Consider the following 20673-nt stretch of genomic DNA (forward strand, 5'->3'; position numbering starts at 1 on the left):
CATTATCTTAAAGCTGTTGCAAAAGGTGGAGGCATGGGGTAGTAAGAGAAAAACAAAACTTTAGACAGTAAGCAATGCTTTTAATTTTTTTTTTTACTTTTTCTGATTCTCACCCTAGGATATGTTTATGGAGAGAGAGAGAGAAATGTTCTTAAGGATATTTTAGATGCTTACATATAGTATATGCTCTATTTTTTAAAAGCCCATAAATTACTGAAAAGCAATGTTTTTTATTTTACTTTTTAAAGATTTTATTTATTCATTTTTAGACAAGGGGAAGAGAGGGAGAGAAACATCAATGTGTAGTTGCCTCTTTCATCCTCCATACCAGGGAACAAGGCCTACGACCCAGGCATGTGCCCTGACAGGGAATCGAACCAGTGACCCTTTGGTTCACAGGCCGGGGCTCAATCCATTGAGCCACACCAGCCAAGGTCTTTTTTTTTAAAAAAAAAAATATTGTTTTATTTTCAAACCAAGGAAACTAGGCCATACAAAATATGTGGCATGTGTGACCTCTTAATTTAGACCATGTCTCCCATATGGAAGAAACTTCTCTGCCAAAAAAGTATACATGAACAATTACTGCACTCTATAATTAAAGAGCTATGGCTTAATCTAGGAAATGTCAACATCCACTGGAACTCAACTTTATAGCTTTGCCATTACCCAACCTACAGTTTATCCCAAGTAGGTGTCAAATTCCATTAAGCCTTCAATTTCGAACTTCCATTATCTGTGATGCATCTCCTACATTCACACATTCCTTCTCTGCATCACTCTCTTGGCCAAATCTTTTTTTCAATGAGTTACCTCTCGAATACAATGAAGAACAGAAATAAAAAGCTCACAATCTTAACTATATTTAGATTTACATTTTCTTGAAAACTGGGCTTCTTTTCATAACACTAACCTGATTTAATTGCTTTCTTACTATTCCACAGGAATAAATACAACACATTTGTGATAACAATTTCCTGTCATAAACGTAGGAAGAGTTAAAAACAAACTGAAGATATGAAATCTGGGCTCCAGTTCTGGCTCTGCCTCCTAGTACCAGGATGACATTCCCAGACTTCAGCCTTCTCGGTAAATAATGAAGAATATCTACCTGTAGGGTTACTGTGATTATAATTATAATTTATGTGAAATCATTCTGTAAAGCACCATACAAATGTTAGGTGTTACTGGTGCTATCCTGGTGGTATAACAATACAGCAGAGAAACAGGCACTCAAATAAGGTAATCATATCACTGAATAAACAATTTTCAAAACAATTCTTTAGAAAGAGAGCTTGAGATAAACTCTAAACTAGGATTCAGACAGGTTCAAAACTCCGTTTTGCCATTAACTCTGTATTAATACAAGCGAACTAACTTTCCTTTTCACCTAAAAAGATCCAAGTACTGGACCAGATATCCCATAAGTATTATTACAGCCTTTATCAGCCTACGAAATGACCCAGTATCCAAAAGATTCTAACTCCATATCCAAAACTCAGAGTGCTCTTTGGTTTGCTAGCAAAACAGAAGTACAGGGAAACAGACGGTAAGAAAGTTGTTAATTAAATAAAATTAGAATTCTATGCAATTCTGTAGAAGCAAAGGAAGCTGTAAACGACTTGATTGCTATAATTAATAATAGTTCTCAATGACAGTAGAGACGAACAAGGTGCATTAACAAAGGGCGGGGCTCTTTCCCACAAGTTTTTGGGAACCACCCACTTCCCAAAGAGGTGTAACTGCTTCCTCCTAGCACTTACTGGCCCAGAAACTTTAAAGACTAAGGTCTGTATTGTTCGAGAAAGAACTTTTTCCTTTTCACTTGGGTGGGGATGACGGTAGTCATCCATCAGACAAACATCCTATAAACTCCATTATCCACAGGCATCAAGTCTCCCTCAAGTCTAAAAGATCTGTTTTTAGAGAAACACTCGTTTTAAAAAAAAAATGCCTTCGGACGATTACCTCAAAATTAGGTAACCCAGTGTTAGTGCTGCCAAGTTTTCTCTTCCCCAAATTAACCGCCCTCCCGCGACCCTGCATAGGCGACGCCTCAACCTCTACCTCCGCACCGCGCCCGGAGGCGGGGAAGAGTCCCCAGGGGATCCCAGCAGAGGGAAGACACGGCAGCTCAGGCCTCTGGGCGCCGCCACCCCTCGCTCCTCACCGATGACGATGCGCAGGTGCTTGAGGCGGGTCAGCGCGTCCTTCTTGGTGTCCAGCACCTTTTGGGTAGATTTCTTCACGTCCCCGTGCGGCTTCTTGGAGAACATCCTGCCGCTGCCGCCGTCACGGCCGTCTCCAGCCCCCTCCCGGCCCGGTCCGGCGGCCGAAAGTGGAGGGAGTGGGCAGGGAGGAGACTAGCGTGAGCCGCTCATTCACTCCCCAGCCTTGAGGGCCCCGGAGCAGCCGACTCCTCCCAGATCCACGCCGGGGCCGCCACCTCCACACGGCTCGCGCCGCGGCTGCAAGGCACCTTCAGCTGCGGCTCCAATATGGCGGATCCCTTCTCCCAGCCCTGCATGGAGCAAGGGAGACCCGGGTAGGGCGCCCGCCGCCGCCGCCGCCACCGCCCGCTTCCTGCGGCCGCCGCTCGCCGCCACTGGCCGGGGCTCCGGACCGTGTGCCGCGGGGGTGGGGCTCTCGGCGGCAGCAACACTACTTTCTCCCTGAGGCCCCCTTAAGGTTGAAGCCTCTTTAGCAGCTTAGACCCGGCATAGGCCTAAAGGCGACGGAGTGTAGCGATAGTGATGGGATTTCACGACTCTGCCGTCAGTGGAGAATGGTCCCCATGGCAACCACTTTCTGACGTGTGACGTCAAGTTTTCTTGACGTCATGCCAGCGTGAGATCATTCGTGGCGTTATCCATCCCCCTTTGGTTTCATCAGTAAGCAGCCAAAGGAGGAGCCCAGGAAAATCAGAGAAGGTAATTACTGCGTGCGTTATTTTAAGCAAGCAATTCCTAGCCAAACTCCCAGAGTAGTATCTTATACTTTTTTGTTTATAATGCTCCTTCATCGCCCTGGCTGGATACTGAGTTGTTTAAAGCACATTTCAGTATTGCCAGGGTTGCAGGTTCTGACCTGGATCAGGGCACATACAATAATCAACCAATGAATGCATCAATAAGTGGAACAACAAACAAATTGAGGTTTCTCTCTACCTCCCTCTCTTTTTAATAAATAAATGTTTAAAAAATTTTAAATATCTTTCATCTCTATTGTTTACTCTATCATAATAACTTATGAAGATAGATCCAAAACATCAAAGCAGGTGTGCAACGTATTTTAGATGCCGGTTCTGAAGGCATTGGTTGTAATACACCTTCATTTACTATTTGAATTTCTTTTAGATGATTTTTGTTTGTTTTGCAAAGTGATTAACAACTTACTGCAGTTTAAAGATTTGTAGTGTCATAGTACAGCCTCCTGGTTAAAATTTGCACAAATAAATGAGTTCTCTTGAAAGCATGCTGTAACAGAAAAATTACAGAAAAAAGAAATATGGAGTACTTTAAGGGTGAATTTTCCTGATAGATAAAGAGTCCACAAATCCAGGAGAAAAGGCACAGGTAGAAAAATTAGTAAAGAACATGGAAAAATAACAAGTATATACTTATAACTAAAGCATGTGACAAATATTCACACTCAGTAACTTCAGAAATCAGATTAAAACAATATTTTTTCTTTTTTCCCTTTTTTCTCTCTTTTTTTAAAACAATACTTTAAAAAACAATTTTAAAAGATTTTATTTATTTTTTAGAGAGAAGGGAAGGGAGGGAGAAAGAGAGGGAGAGAAACAGGTATGTGTGAGAGCTACATGATCAATCACATCTCACATGCCCCCAACTGGGGACATGGCCCACAACTAAGGTATGTGCTCCTGCCAGCAATTGAACTGGTGATGGTGACCCTTCTGTTCCTGGCCACTGTTCAATCCACTAAGCCATGCCAGACAGGGCTAAAATAAATTTTAAACAGCCTTATTAAGGTGTACTTGATATGCAATAAACTGCACATTTTCAAAGTGTACGATTTGGTAAGTTAGACATTTGCACACAACCATAAAAACATCATCACAATCAAAATAGTAAACATTACATTACTATCACCCCCCACCCCAAATTTGCCCCTTTCTTATCCCTTCCATTCCCCCACCCCTGGTCCCCAAGCAACCACTGAACTTTCTGTCACTTAAGAGTTTTCATTTTCTAGAGTTTTATATGAGTGTAAGCATGCAGTATACTCTTTGGGGGGAGGGGTCTGGCTAATTTTACTCAATACACGTAATTTATATTTAATGATAATGTTTTAGCAGTCAAATTAATAAAGATTATTTTCAAATTAGCCATCTTACTGATGGTGAGTATGAGTGGTGATTTTTTATTCACTTATTTTTAGAGAGAGGGGAAGGGAAGGGGAAAGAGAGGGAGAGAAACATGTGGGAGACCCATCAGGTGTCTCTCATACACCCCCAACTGAGGACCTCACCCACAACCCAGGTATGTGCCCTGACCAAGAATTAAACTTGTGACCTTCAAGTTTGCAGACCAGCACTCAGTCCACTGAGCCACACCAGCCAGGGCTATTTTTTTAAAAGATTTTTTTTATTTGCTTTTAGAGAGAGGGAAAGTGGGGGAGAAAGAGAGGGAGAGAAATGTCAGTATGTGAAAGAGACATTGGTTGCCTCTCACATGCCACCAACTGGGGACCTGGCCTGCAACCCAGGTATAATGAATGCCCTTACTGGGAATCAGACCAGTGACCATTAGGTTTGCAGGCTGGCACTCAATCCATTGAGCCACACCAGCCAGGGCATCCACTCCTTTTCAAAGAAATTTTGAGTTAAAAAGCAAAAATAAAAACACCCAATAGTCTTATCTTCTCTCAGTACTTTAATGAAGTTAAAGTGTTAAGATATGGCATACATAAATCGAGACATTTCTTATGAGGGAGAAGGAGAATGGTTTATATGAGGTCTATCCAGAAAGCATCCAGCCATGTACTATGAAAAATAGAGACTTTATTGACGAAGATATAAGATAGAAGAAACATTGTGCATAGGACAGTGATGCCTCAGTCCCCCTCATAGAAGAAGCTTGGGACCTCCCACAGTTCTTCCAGTTGCCATCAGCTGCCCCATCATATTTTCCTGAATCTCATCGACAGTCTGAAATCTCTTTTTTCAAAGGTGATTTTAGTTTTGGTAAAAGCCAAATGTTGCAGGGCACCAAATCTGGGTTGTAGGAGTCACCTGGGCCATTTGATGTTTCACCATAAAACTCTGCAGGAGGCATGATGCGTGAGCAGGTAAGTTGTCAGTGATGAAGCTGCCAATCACCAGTTGCCCGTAGCTGCAGCCTTCTGAATCATGTGAATAGCTTTCATGAAGGAATGTTCAAGCTTAACACAAAATTTGATGCAGATTGTTACTCTGCTCACTCAGTCATTTTGAATGCAATGACCACACAGTGCACACGCTCACTCAATAGCATCTACCACCCCCACTGACCACAACAGTGCAGTTGTCATTGATCACACATGTGCATTCCAGTCCCCTCTCCTTGGCTGCCAGGTTACATTAATGCCCTGCAAACTATTCTTGTTATATTAACAATGGCTGAACTTTTTCCTGACAGACCTCCTATTTGTTTAAGAATATGTATTAATAGTCAGGAAATGTTTAGCACTTCAGATCAAAGAATAAAACCCATATTGAGGGGATAACTTCAGGGAAGCTACAAGCATGTTCAGATTTTATACCTTGCTTCCACTTCATAGTGATTATGACCAGCATCTCTAAGTCTGTTAAGATGTCACAGGTAGAGCAGACCTAGTCTCTTACTCCTGAAGAACACGTATTGAAGTGGAGGTAGAAAAAAAAAAAGGTAATCATACCCAGATTTTCCTCTGGAAAGCCACCTCTCTCTTGGTCTCATTGGATCTTACTCCCCACTGTTCCAGTTAGACTTCAGTGTTCTAGCACCCTGGGCAGAGCAAGTGTGTTTGTGATACACACATAAGCAGGTTAGTTCAATAAAACTCACTTCTACAACTAGTGAAAAAGAGAAACTTTTTTCCAAGTTGAAGACCTGGAACTTCTAGGAACCAACGTGTGAAAAGAATTGCTGGGAATAAAGCTAACACTCCAAGAACAGAGGGGATACTTAGACAGGGATAGAGTGAGTCTTGATAACATTGTTTGGGCATTTGGATCCAGCTTGCCTAAGTACCATGATATTTTCTATTTCACAGGCCAGTAAAGTTCTTATTTTGCCCAAGCTGGTTTTAGTCCCTTGCAATAGGAAAAATCCTGACTTACACATTTTAGTGATATTCTCCTGGGCTGAATAGAGATTATGACTTTGTTTTAATTGCGTGTAGCCCTGACCTGTGTGACTCCGTTGGTTGGGTGTCCTCCCCCAAAGCAGAAGGTCCCCTGTGTCATTCCTGGTGTGGGTACATGCCTAGGTTGTGCGTTTGGCTCCCATCCAGGCACAGACAAGAAACATCCATGTTTCTCTCCCTCTTTATCTCCTTCCCTTCCCCTCTCTCTAAAAATAAATAATAGAATGAACATATATTTTTTAAATTGCTTGTAAACAATATTGCAGACCTCTTCTAAAGTCCTCCAGCAATGCTTTCTTTTGTTCTACCATGACTTTCACCACACTCTTGTAGTCAGTCATTCTATGTTTCTTCTCCCTTATATCGGACTGTAATCTCTCCTCAAGACAAGCTTTTGGTTTTTATTTTTCTATGTTCCACAATCCAAGGCTTCAAGAGTTGTTTTTCTTTTCCCTCCTTCCCTCTCTGTCTTCCTCTGCGCTCTCTCTTTCTCTGCTTTCCCCAATGATACCTGGCGTGTGGTAGGCATTTTCATGGAAAGATGAGTAAATACTAGGCACTCAACAAATGCTTACTGAACTCATGCAAATACAATAAAGTTTCTGTTTTTGCTGTCAGTTCAGGAACAGTAGCCTACTTGGAGGAGACACCAAAAGATCAGAGAGAATGGTGGAAGGAGGACAAAGACAGGAGAACAGTGCTTAAAAGGAGCAGACCAAAATGTAAGCAAAGCTAATTCTTTACTTTCCAGACTTTGATTCATTGGGAAGCGTGTTCTATGCTTTCCTTAAGGTTTGAGGTAGAATTAAAAAAAATATTTTCTAAAGATTTTATTTATTTATCTTTAGAGGGGAAGGAGAGAAGGAGAGAAACATCAATGTATGGTTGCCTCTAGTGCATCCCCTGCAGGGAACTGTCCTGCAGGGAACCTGCCTGCAACCCAGGCATGTGCCCTGACTGGGAATCGAACCGCGATCCTCTGGTTCACAGGCCCGTGCTCAATCCACTGAGCTATACCAGCCAGGGCAGAATTAAAAAAAAATATTTTATGTTTATCTATTTAAACAGTGGGGGTTAAACTGCTTTTCCTGGTCTTAAAATATCAGAGCATTGTATATGGTGAGATAAGAATAAGGATACAAAGATAGGAGAAAAGGAAAAGAAAAAGAATATTAGTCTTTATTAAACATTTCCATGCTTAATAAAGTGAGCATATGTTGTGGTCACCAGAGATTCAAACAGAAAGATATACTTGGAGGATGAAGTTGAGGGCAATTTATCGTGTCCTAACTGTTACTAATAATTATTTCCATATACTATTTATGTGTTTTCTTATATATATATACTTTTTTTCTTTTTACTATGTTATATCCCATGGGTTTTTTTTTTTTTGCTGCAAACTACTTGACAATGAAAAGACTTTTAAGCAGAACTATATATGCTTCCTACAGAATTAATCTTGGTTTCCTTTTTATTGCTTGTATTTTTTATCCTTTTTTCCCTATTTGCACCCCATGTAAACATAGTTATGTGTCAGTCTTTCCTCTGTAAAGAAAAATTCAATATTCTATTACATTGATGGAGTCATCCAAAGAATCTGCAATAGCTGAAAAACATCAGTGAAATTCTACATAATATAAATTATAATTGTTCTTGGAAACTTTTCTCCATAAAATAATTTCATTAAGAGTGAGCCTGCTTGGCCTTGGCTGGTGTGGCTCAGTGGACTGAGGGCCAGACTTCAAACAAAATGTTGCCAGTTCGATTCCCAGTCAGGGCACATGCCTGGATTGCAGTCCAGGTCTTCAGCAGGGGGTGCTCTAGAGGCAATTGCACAGTGATGTTTCTCTCCCTCTCTTTCTCCCTCCCTTCCCCTCTGTCTAAAAATAAATAAATAAAATCTTTTTAAAACGAGAGATTGAGCCTGCTTGTTTGCAGAACTGTCTTCCTCCTCAGCTCTTACCTAGAGCACTAGCCCTTTCCAAAATACAATGAAATATTTGATCAGCATAGAAAATTTTAAAAATTTAGCAAGCAAGAGAGCTGTAGTATTTTTTGCCAAAATTACATTTAAAAACAATGCTTAATTGTAGCTTGTTTCAACGACAATCTTATTATTATTTTGTACACAAAAATGTATACAGTTACCACATGCATGGCTTGTATGTTCGTATCATCAAAATTACAGGGCTTGTTTTGGATTTGGGTTCTAATTCCTTGCGGTGTCAGTCCTCTCATTAGTAAAATCCAGATAGGGTCTGCCCCTCAAAGTTTTGTGAAATTTAGGAATTAATATTGTGTTTTCAATCATGATCTTTAGAATTAAATCTGAATTAGGCATTCCATTTCAGGACTTAATTGCCCTGGGGTCCCTGGCATATAGTTTAATCTCTTTGATCCTTGTTTTTCTCACAGGTAAACTACAGCAGTACTTGTGATAATTAGGTGAGAAATGCTATTGGAAGTTAATTCTATAATGGGTGACACATAACGTTCCCTTCCTTTCCCTCACAGACTTTTAATGGAGGAATTTATGTAATTGTTTAAAGATTTACTTTCTCACTAGACTCTAAACTCCCTGAGGATACAGACCATATAGGTTTTGTTTAAAGCTTTATTCCAGTCTCCTTGAAAATTTCCCTTTACAAAATGCCCCTAATAAATAGTTGTTGAATGGAAGAATGAATGTCAACTTGCCTCCCTTTCTCTTGCATGGGCACTCAGTAAGTCTTTGATGAAGGAATGAAGTAATTCTAGCATATATAAAAATGTAATGTGCCATTAATAATTAATTATATGGCTGGCATAACTGAGCAAAAAAGGTAGTGCCATTGCAAACCAAATTGGCATAAATGTAATTTATATATAACATGCCAAACTCACTTCCTGATTTCCTCTTCCCAATGACTTAAATACTAAAATTCTCTGAAAGTATAAGCTCTCTCCACTAGAGACATAATTATTATGAAAAAGCCCAGAAAATTATCTTTAAAATATTGCTTGTGAAAACTCCGAAACTCAAATTCAAACTTATGTTTAAATCATGAATATTCCAGGAAAAATAGGTCACCATCAATCTCCCAGATGTGAACTTGTTATATAACTATTTTTTATAAAGTCAGGTTTTTTCAAATTTAAGAGATTTTTTAAAGCTCATAGAGTAACCAGAAAAGACACTGGCATTCATGCTGCCCGTCACTACCAAACCCAATAATCAATGACAGCAATTGAATCTTTAGGGGCACTTTATTCAAATGGCCAGTGATCTGAGAAGATGATAGGTTCATACCCTAAAAGACCATCTTACATTCTCTTTCTAGGCCAGATTTCTTATACCAGGGAATATACAAGGTGCTGTGAGGACTTTGAGATTCAGGAAGGATTAGGCGATAGACTCTGCAACATTCCCATCCTGGGCAGTAAACTGTTCCCAGGGGCGGTGGTCATCTGTCTCTCCCTGGAACACAAAGGTCCAGATGCCTCCAGTTGTCCCCAGGTGGTAATCTTTAGCAGTGCCCCAGGAGGTTGGCTGTTTTCCCAGGGGCCACAACAGGCCTTATCTGTAGTTTCTGAAACAAAAGCTTTAACATACATATCACCTGCCAGACATAACTTTTTACCTTAAGCTAAACTTTTCCAAGTCTTGAGTCCCCTATCAATACATTATTTTTATATATTTCATTTTCATAGATCAGGTATAGGTTCACAATGAAATCGAGAGGAAGGTACAGAGATTTCCTATATATTCCCTGCCTCTACACATGCACAGCTTCCTCAAGTATCAACATCCCCCACCAGAGAGGGGTACATTGTTACACCTGATGAACCTACATTAACGTATAATTGTCACCAAGGACCGTGGTTTACATAGGGTTCATTTCTGGGGGTATATATTTTATATATTTGGACAAATGTATATGTGTCCATTATTATGGTATCATATGGAGTATTTTCACTGCCCTAAAAATCCTCCATGATTCACCTAGTCAACCCTCCTTGTAATCCCTGGAAACCACTGATCTTTTCACTTAATAAACTTAAAAAAAAAACTTTTCTCTTTTACTTTTTTAATTTTTAAATATTTGATACTTTTATTGCTTTCTTTTTAAAAATATATTTTATTGATTATGCTATTACAGTTCTCCCATTTTCACCCTTAACTCCCCTCTGCCCTGCACACCTCTTCCCACCCACATTTTCCAGCTTTAGTTCATGTCCATGTGTCATACATATATGTTCTTTGACTTCTCCATTTCCTATACTATTTTTACCCTCCCCCTTTCTTTTTTCTATCTGCCATCTATGCTACTTATTCTCCGTACCTTTTCCCCCCTCTCCCCCTCCCACTCCGCTATTGATAACCCTCCATGTGATCTCCATTTCTGTATTTCTGTTCCTGTTCTAGTTGTTTGCTTAGTTTGCTTTTGTTTTTTAGGTTCAGTTGTTGATAGTTGTGAGTTTGTTGTCATTTTACTGTTCATAGTTTTGATCATCTTTTTGTAGATTAGTCCCTTTAACATTTCATATAATAAGGGCTTGGTGATGATGAACTCCTCTAACTTGACCTTATCTGAGAAGCACTTTATCTGCCCTTCCATTCTAAATGAAAGCTTTGCTGGGTAGAGTAATCTTGGATGTAGGTCCTAGTCTTTCCTGACTTGGAATACTTCTTTCCAGCCCCTTCTTGCCTGTAAGGTCTCTTTTGAGAAATCAGCTGACAGTCTAATGGGAAGTCCTTTGTAGGTGACTGTCCCCTTATCTCTTGCTGCTTCTAGAATTCTCTCCTTCATTTTAATCTTGGCTAATGTCATTATGATGTGCCTTGGTGTGTTCCTCCTTGGGTCCAACTTCTTTGGGACTCTCTGAGCTTCCTGGACTTTCTGGAAGTCTATTTCCTTTGCTAGAATGGGGAAGTTCTCCTTTATTATTTGTTCAAATAACTTTTCCACTTGTTACTCTTCCCCTTCTCCTTCTGGTATCCCTATAGTTTAGATGTTGGAATGTTTAAAGAAGTCCTGGAGGTTCTTAAGCCTCTCCTCATTTTTTTGAATTCTTGTTTCTTCATTCTTTTCTGGTTGGATGTTTCTTTCTTTCTCTGGGTCCACTTCATTGGTTTGAGTCCCAGTTTCCTTCCTATCACTGTTGGTTCCCTGTACATTTTCCCTTATTTCACTTAGTGTAGCCTTCATTTGTTCATCTAATTTGTGACCAAATTCAATCAGTTCTGTGAGCATCCTGATTACCAGTGTTTTGAACTGTGTATCTGATAGATTGGCTACCTCTTTGTCATTTAGTTGTATTTTTTCTGGAGCTTTGATCTGTTCTTTCATTTGGACCATTTTTTTTTGTTTGTTTGTCTTGACACACCTGTTACCTATGAGGGGCAGAGCCTCAGGTGTTCACAGGGGCAGAGTAACACATGTGACTGGGTTGTGACACTGTATGTGGGGAAGGGGTATGAGAGGGATAAATGGCACTTGCTCTGCTCTCTGCCGGATTTCAGTCACTTCCCCTGCTTCCCACAAGCAAATTGGGCCCTTCTGGTGCTGATTCCTGTGTGGGTTGGCTTGTGTATGTTCTAGGACCCTGTAGGTTTTCCCAATAAACTTTCCTGTGAAGCTGGGAGTTTCTTCTGGCACCTCAACCCCCACTAGTGCTTTCAATCAGTGATTTCAGGCTTTATTTCTCCATGCTAGGACCCTGGGTTTCCAAGTCCATCCCACTCCCCAGTTGTTTCTCCGAGTTTATCTGCTTGGGAATGTGGGACTGCCCAATATGCAATCCGCTGCCTCAGTGGTCTGCCTGCTGCTGCCTTGCCACAAGTCCTCTTTGCCTGCCTGCCTGTCTCTGCCCCTTATATCAGTCTGGATGAATGTTTCTCCTAAACTCCTTGGTTGTCAGATTTCCACACAGTTCAATTTTCTGTCAGTTCTGGTTGTTTTTTTATTTTTAAATTGTTGTTTTTCTTTTGGGCGTGCGAGGAGGCACAGTGTGTCTATCTACGCCTCCATCTTGGTCGGAAGTCTCCTAAATAGACTTATTTTTTAAAACAATTTTAAATTTACAGGAAAATTGAGCCAATAATGTGGAAGAGTTCCCATATGCCCAATTCTCCTACACTTTCCCATAATATTAACATCTTATGTTAGTATGGTATATTTATTATAATTAATGAACCAATAATAGTATGTTATTACTAACTTCATAGTTTATTCAGATTTCCTAATTTTTTATTTTGTTTCTCTTCCATAATCCTAACCAAGATATGTTATTACATTCAGTTATCATTTCTCCTTAGCCTCCTTTTGGCTATAATAATTTTTCTTATTTTCCTTATTTTGATGACCTTGAGAGTACTGGTCAGGTTTATTGAAAGATGCTCCTTTGTTGAAATTTGTCTGATGTTTTTCTCATGATCAGGCTAAAGTTGCAGGTTTGAAGAAGGAAGGTCACAGAAGTGCCATTGATGTTGAACTTGATCACCTGACTGAAGTATTGTTTGTCAGATTTCTCCAGTGTAAAGTTTTGTGTGGTTGGTTTTGTTTGTTTCTTCTTTGCCTTTTTCATATCATATTCCTTGGGTGAAATCACTAGGTGAAGCCATTATGTCTTAGTTTTCCATTTTATTATAAAAACGTGTACACTTATTTTAAAGACTATATCTGTTTTAGCTTCATTACTTGTGAATGATAAGTTTGCAATTCCAGCTGTGTTGCAATGGTAAGAATAGGAGCAGAATGCTTATCAAGTGAATCTTAACAAAATACAAATGGCAAGGATCCGAGTTAATATTTAGAAAACTAAGTTCTTTTAGTGACCAAGAAATAGACAGCAGTTCTATCTCAAAGTCTTTGGTTTCAGGATTAAAATTATTGAAGGCCCCCAAAGAACTCTTGCTAATCTATTACATTATTTAAAGTGGAGGAAGCTACAAAATTCTAACAAAAGAAATCAAAGACATAAATAAATGGAGGAAGATTTGTGTTCATGGAATGGAGCATTTTATTTTTTCAAGATTTCAATTCTTCCCAAATTGATCTTTATTGACTCAAAACAATACCAATCAAAATTGGTTTTTGCAAATATCAACACACTGATTCTAAAGTGTATATGGAAAGGCAAAAGATCCAGAATAGCCAACACAACACTGAAAAAGAATAAAACTTGCTGATTTAAAAACTTTGTATACAACTATAGTAATCAAGAGAGCATGGATGAGTCAGTAAAAAGTAATATTTGTATGGTCTAGTTTTGTTTCATTTGAACCCACTCACAATGTTCATAGTCCTAAAAACTTTACATAAGTGACAGGCCCCTGAACCTGCACATTTTTCCTCTTATTTTCATCATACAGTGTTTTAAATGTGCTCATAGTACTTACCACTTCTTATTCATCTGGTCTGTCACATTATGCTATAATGTGATGGACAAATGCGGTCTTCAGAAAAATTTTAAGATCATGAAATTGCTGGAAACTATATTTTAAGTAACTGTATATTCCTTTCCTATACCATTAGTTTATAACAAAATATTACTTTATTTAAAAACAGTTGTTGACCTGGCTTGTGCGGCTTAGTGGATTGAGTGCCAGTCTATGAACCAAAAGGTCTCTGGTTCAATTCCCTGTCAGGGCACATGCCTGGGTTGTGGGCCAGGTCTCCAGCTGGGGGCGTGTGAGAGGCAACCAACTGATGTTTCCCTTGTACATCAATGTTTCTCTCCCTCTCTGAAAATAAGTAAATAAAGCCTTTAAAAAATGAAAGATAAAAAACAGTTGTTTTTGCAATTAAGTTACTGTCTCCCAGTGAATTATAAACTCCTTGAACTCAAAGAAAAAATTGCTAATTTGGATTTTATTAAAATTAAAATTTCTGCTCTGTGAAAGATACTGTTAAGGGAATTACAATACAAGCCACCAACTGGGAGGAAATCTTTGCAAAACATATATCTGAAAAAGGATTTGTTTTAAATATACAAAGAACTCTTAAAACTCAACAATAAGAAAACAAGTGACTCAATTTTAAAAAGGGGGCAGAAGAGTGGACACCTCACCAAAGAAAATACACAGATGACAAGCATATGAAAATATCCTTGACATAATAAAGACAATATAAAATAGACACATAAAAATATAAAATAGAAATGTAAAATACATTATTAAAAAGTAAAAGTAATAAAAATAAAAACAAATGAAAAGATTTTCAGTATCATTTGTCATTAGGGAATCACAAATTGCAATAACAATGAGATACTACAGCACGTATATTAGAATGATTATAATTCAAAACACTGGCAGCACCAAATGATGGTGGGAATATAGAGCACAGGAACTCGTTTTTTTTTAAATTCTTTTTAATTTCATTGATTTTAGAGAGAGAGAGGAAGGGAAGGGAAGGGGGGAGAGAGAGAGAGAAACAACAACCCGCTGCTCCAGTCCTCTGCGCATCCATCGTTCATCTCCCATATGTGCCCTGGGGACTGAACCCACAACCTTGACTCATCAGGAGGACACTCTAACCACCTGAACTCCCCATCCAGGCCATTGTTGATGAGAGTATAAAATGGCACAGCCCACTCTGAAAGACAGTTTGGCAATTTCTTATAAAGTTAAGTATAGTCTTACCGTATGATTCAACAATTGTTCATGATACTTACCCAAACGGTTTGAAAATATGCCCTCACATAAAATCTGCACACAAATGTGTATAATTATTTATTCATAAGTCCCAAAACTCGTAAACCCAAGAAATCCTTCAATAAGTAAATAAATAAACAAACTATGCCACATCTATACAATAGAATATTATTCAGCAATAAAAAGAAATCAAGCCATGAAAACAGAGGGACAAATCTTAAATGCATGTCACTAAATGACAGAAGCCGGTCTGAAAAAAGCTACATACTATATGATTCTAATTATATGACATCCTGAAAAAAAAAATCAGTGTTTGACATGGGCTTGGTGGGAGGAAGAGAAGATTGGAAAGGACAAGCACGCACAGAGGATTTTTAGGGTGATAAAAATACTCTATATAATACTGTAACTGTGGATATTTGACTGCATTTTTCAATATTCATAGAACTTTATAGCACACAGAGTGGACTTTCATATAAGCAAATAAAATAAGTCACTTAAGATGTCAGAGGAACCCAGGTTGGAATATAGGCTATGACAAAACAATCTAACTGTATTGCAATGTTTGAAACAGCTTCACCGAAGAAGGTAGGGTGGGAGGGGAGGGTAATCATTCGGAAATGAGTGGAATCTGTAAAACTAAAGGCTAAAGGAAATGTACATAAACACTGTACTCTTGTTGCCGTAGTTGTTTCCCATGTAGGGATGGATTAACAGCTGATACTGCTATACATGTATTACTGGAATGAAATAATTAAGTAAATGGAAGGAAGACGCTGGGACCCATGGCAAACGAAAGAGCACCTAGTGGTGACAGCTAAACCAATATGAACAACAAAATAAATAAAGTACTTTTTAGATTATAACTCAAAATGTGACATAAATATTCATGAGTCCTTACTTATATAAGTAAGTGACTGTGTAAATAAATAAATGGGGGAGAAAAGACAAATCTCCTGGGCAAAAAGAGTTACAAAAAATTTATGTAGGTAGCCACAGAAATGGAAATAATCCACTACTTCTTAAGTGTTGTCTGCATATAATGAATTTCTTCCAAAGAGTACAATATGGAAGGGATGGGGGAGTAACTTTACAGTGGAGAAATAAGCACTCCCTTAGCCAGGTGATAAAGGTCAACAGCAGCAGTGATAAGCCAAGTTGATAGTGGGTACCCTTGTTATAATGGGATGAAAGTGACAGTTTACTTCTGTGGTCCTCCGCCCAAAACCTATAACCTTAATCTAATCATGAGAAAAATGTTAGACAAATTCTAATTGACCAGTACTCCTCAAACTATCCAACTCACTGAAATCAAGGAAAGTCTGAGAGACTATCACAACAAGGAAGAACCTAAGATAAATTGGCAGCTAAGTGTAATAGGTCATTCTGAAATAAATAAAGTACATTAGGTAAAAACTAAGGAAATTTGATAAACTCTGTAGTTTAGTTAATAATAATGTACCTTTAATTGTAACAAATCTGCCATACCATTTATAAGTAATGAAAACTAGGTACAGGGCATATGGGAACTCTGTAGTCTTAGCTGTTTTTTTTTTTCTGTAAATCTAAAAATGTTCTAGAAGACAAAATCTCTTTTAAAAAATCTGAGATGTTTCAAAGTTATTTAATATGTTTTAAAATGACAATGAGCCCTGGCCAAGACGCATCAGTTGTTGGGAGTGTCATCCCATAAACCAAAAAGGCGCAGGTTAGATTCTGGGTTAGGGTACATGCCGAGGTTGTGGGTTCATCCCCGGTCTGGACATGTATGCCAAGGAGCAGATCAGTGTTTCTCTCCCTTTCTCTCTCTCTCCCTTCCTTTCTCTCTAAAATCAATAGGCATGTCATCGGGTGAGAATTAAATAAATAAAAAAGCTAAAATATCCATTTAGAGAAAAGATTGATTTTATTTATTTATTTATTTATTTATTTATTTATTTATTTATAGAGAGAGAGAGTGCAAGGGAGGGAGAAAGAAGGAGAGAGGCATCAATGTGTGGTTGCCTCTCATGCACCCCCAACAGGGGACCTGGTCCACAACCCAGGCATGTGCCTTGACTAGGAATTGAACCGGCAACCCTTTGGTTTGTAGGCCAGCACTCAATCCACTGAGTTATATCAGCCAGGGCTAAAATATCCATTCTTCAAAAGATTTCATTTAGTTATTTTTAGAGAGAGGAGTAGGCAGGGAGAAAGAGAAGCATCAACATGAGAGAAAAACATAGATCACTTGCTTGTTGTATATGCCTTGACGGGAGGGAACCAAAGCATGTGCCCTGACTAGGAATCAAACTGAGAATTGAACTGGTGCCCTTTGGCTTTGCAATACGATGCCCAACCAACTGAGCCACACCAGTCAGGTCAAAACACCTATTTTTTTAAAAACAAAAAATGTTTAATGAGGAAATTGTCAGCTTTTCATTTCTTTGCAAATCTCTTTAATGTTTGGTGTAATAGAAAACAGCTAGAATCTTATGATGCAATATTTTTTATTTTTTCATATAGTTGAAGCATATGAAAAAAGTCTGGCCTCATATAGATATGTAATTGGAAAAGGGGAAACTGTTAATATTTTTTTCTTCTAATTATGGACACTACACTAAAACTAAACTAAATGGTAGTTTCTTAAAGATTAGTTGCAATGTGGAATATGAGAGTATATCAGTAAACTTTTTGTATTCTTCACATCAAAATCTTGCACTTTACTTGGCTCTTTTACCCAAGCGCCATTTTGTAACATTATCAATTTGCCATTTGGAAAATAATTGTTCACTGAGTTATACAGATACTACAAGTGTTAATACATTTTGTTAAACAACGTAAATACTTTTAAAATCACATACATTAGAAAATCCTTTAAGTATTAGAAAGCTGTCATGCTTATTGTGCTGGATAAAAGTTTTCCAAATTCCTAATTTTAATTTGGAAGTTTGAATTTCATCCTTGGTAACAAATATTGTCAATTATCTTGCTAAAAGTGACAGGCTCCCTTTGTCTGTTTGATTTTTTTGTGAAAATATTTGCCAGACTTCTAGGTCTGAATATCCTTCATCAGTTGTTTCAAGCAAAAATGCCATTCCTTGAATCAAGTTGCTAGATTAGCTCACAACTCAATTTCACATGTGTTTTTTCCTTAAGATCACTATTCTACTTCTGTATGCTTTATGCTACTTCCTATTTTACCACAGAAAATATTAAAAAGATGTATACTCAGTGCTTGAGATTTCATTAAAAAGTAATTTTTACTGCTTCATCAAGGACATTCATAAATGAAACTGGCAGTGAGGAGCACAATGAACATTAGTGCACCACCACCTTCATGTTAGTGTGCCAACCATTTAGTTGTCCTTGCTCTTCTACTGTAATACATGTAATAGTTTCTGTTACAATTTTATAAATGACAATACATGTAATAGTTTCCGTTACAATTTTACAAATTATCATTCAAATTTTAGAGAAAACAGGTAACATTAACACCCAAATAAAAAAGCATTAGAAGAAATATTATATTGGTTAAAGGGCAGAAAGAACTGAAAATCATATACAATGAGTATAGAACCTTGTGTTGTAGTCGATCAAGGCCAAGCAGATCCACTGCCACTTCTGGGAGCCAAAGGAAATTCATGGAGCTGTGGGGATGCTTGACATACCTTTATTCATGGGTGGGTGAGCCACGCATGCTGCAAGCTACGTGTCTAACTAGTGAGAAGGCCCTACTTGTTTAAGTACTAGAGGGTAGCAAAACTGGAAAAAGGCCAGAACATTGCGTAACATAACATAATTCTGCGCATGGGAGCCCACTTCATGTTATGGGAACAGTTTATGGACCCAGTCTCCAGGCTATGAGCACACTGGTTACCAGGCCCCTCCAAGGCTATGGGAACACTGCTTCCCTTAGTTATCCAGACACCTGGGTGAGGAAGCCAGACTGCCTCCACTAACTATCCTACAAACCTCTTAAGTGAAATACTGTATTTAAGGAAATTTATTGAAGCAAAAGCTGATGACATTATTTATTTATTAGCATAAGAATATGAATAAAATTCAAAGAGAAGGGAGATAAGTAAACCATGTACTATATCCTCTCCCTCATGCCCCTAATTTAATCCATTGCTAAGGCTTGCTGATTGTGCCTCCTAGATATCTCAAATTTGTTCATTTATTTTAAAAAATAAGTTGTAGTTTTTCAATTACAGTTGATGTACAATGTTATTTTGGTTTCAGGTATACAACATAGTAATTAGATGTCTCTATAACTTCTAAAATGATCATGCTGATAAATGTAGTACCCTTTTGACACCATACATAACCATTACAATGCTATTGACTATATTCACTATGCTATACCTTACATCACCATGGCTATTCTGTAACATCAATTTTTAAAAATATATTCTTTATTTTATTAACTCTGCCATTACATTTGTTCTATTCCCCCTCCATTCCCCTCCCCCCTGCACACCCCTCCCCCACCATTCCCCCCTTTAGTTCATGAACACCTGTCTCAAATTCTTTAGATTCTGTATTTCCCCTACTATTCTTACCCTCCCCCTATCTATTTTCTATCTACTGTCTATGCTACTTATTCTCTGTACCTTCTCCCCCCTTCTCCTCCCACCCCCCTGTTGCTAACCCTCCATGTGATCTTCATTTCTATGGTTCTGCTCCTGATCTAGCTGTCCTCTTAAATTGCTTTTGTTTTAGGTGTGGTTGTTGATAACTGTGAGTTTGCTGTCCTTTTACTGTTCATCTTTTTTATCTTCTTTTTCTTAGGTAAGTCCCTTTAACATTTCATATAATAAGGGCTTGGTGATGATGAACTCCTAGAATTTGATCTTATCTGAGAAGAACTTTATCTGTCCTTTCATTCTAAATGAAAACTTTGCTGGATACAGCAATCTTGGTTGTAGGTCTTTGGATTTCATGACTTGGAATACTTCTTTCCAGCCTCTTCTTGCCTGTAAGGTCTCTTTTGAGAAATCAGCTGACAGTCTGATGGAAACTCCTTTGTAGGTGACTGTCCCTTATCTCTTGCTGCTTCTAGGATTCTCTCCTTCATTTTAATCTTGGCTAATGTCATGATGATGTGCCTTGGTGTGTTCCTTCTTGGGTCCAACTTCTTTGGGACTCACTGAGCTTCCTGGATTTCCTGGAAGTCTACTTTTTTTGGCCAGAATGGGGAAGTTCTCCTTTAGTATTTGTTCAAATAAGTTTTCCACTGGTGGCTGTTCCTCTTCCCCTTCTGGCACCCCTATAATTCGAATGTTGGAGCGTTTAAAGATGTCCTGGAGGTTCCTAAGCCTCTCCTCATTTTTTTGAATTCTTGTTTCTTCATATTTTTCTGTTTGGCCATTTTTTCCTTCCTTCTGGTCTGCTCCCTTGATTTGAGTCCCAGTTTCCTTTCCATTACTATTGGTTTCCTGTGCAATTCCATTCATTCCAATTAGTTTAGCCTTCATATGTTCCTCTAATTTGTGACTAAAATCAACCAGTTCGGTGAGCATTCTGAGCACCAGTGTTTTGAACTGTGCATCTGAAAGTTTGGCTATTTCTTCATCGCTTAGATTTATTGGCTCTGGGGCTCTGAGTTGTTCCTGAGCCATGTTTTGATCTGTTCGTGCCTGTTATGCATGAGAGGCGCCTTAAGTGTTCACCAGGGCGGGGCCGCCCAGGTCGCTGGTTTGTGA

At 38.5% G+C, this 20673-nt stretch overlaps 1 protein-coding gene across 7 annotated transcripts in view; it reads right to left on the bottom strand.

The window, feature by feature from the left end:
• Positions 1 to 2741, bottom strand: part of RALGAPA1 (Ral GTPase activating protein catalytic subunit alpha 1) — a 272343-nt gene extending 269602 nt beyond the window's left edge. For 5 of the 7 annotated variants that reach the window (XM_053672519.1, XM_037163988.2, XM_053672518.1 and 2 more), the window contains exon 1: positions 2171 to 2741. In XM_053672519.1, coding sequence (XP_053528494.1) covers positions 2171 to 2276 — 106 coding nt within the window. In that variant the 5' untranslated portion in view covers positions 2277 to 2741. The remainder of the gene's footprint in view (positions 1 to 2170) is intronic. The other 2 variants (XM_037163996.2, XM_037163993.2) reach the window with 2 other exon arrangements.
• Between the last annotated feature and the right edge of the window lie 17932 nt (positions 2742 to 20673).

Source organism: Artibeus jamaicensis, unplaced genomic scaffold (genome assembly GCF_021234435.1).
Source record: "Artibeus jamaicensis isolate MK-2021 breed Jamaican fruit bat unplaced genomic scaffold, CSHL_Jam_final contig_760, whole genome shotgun sequence".
In the NCBI taxonomy this organism is placed as follows: domain Eukaryota; kingdom Metazoa; phylum Chordata; class Mammalia; order Chiroptera; family Phyllostomidae; genus Artibeus; species Artibeus jamaicensis.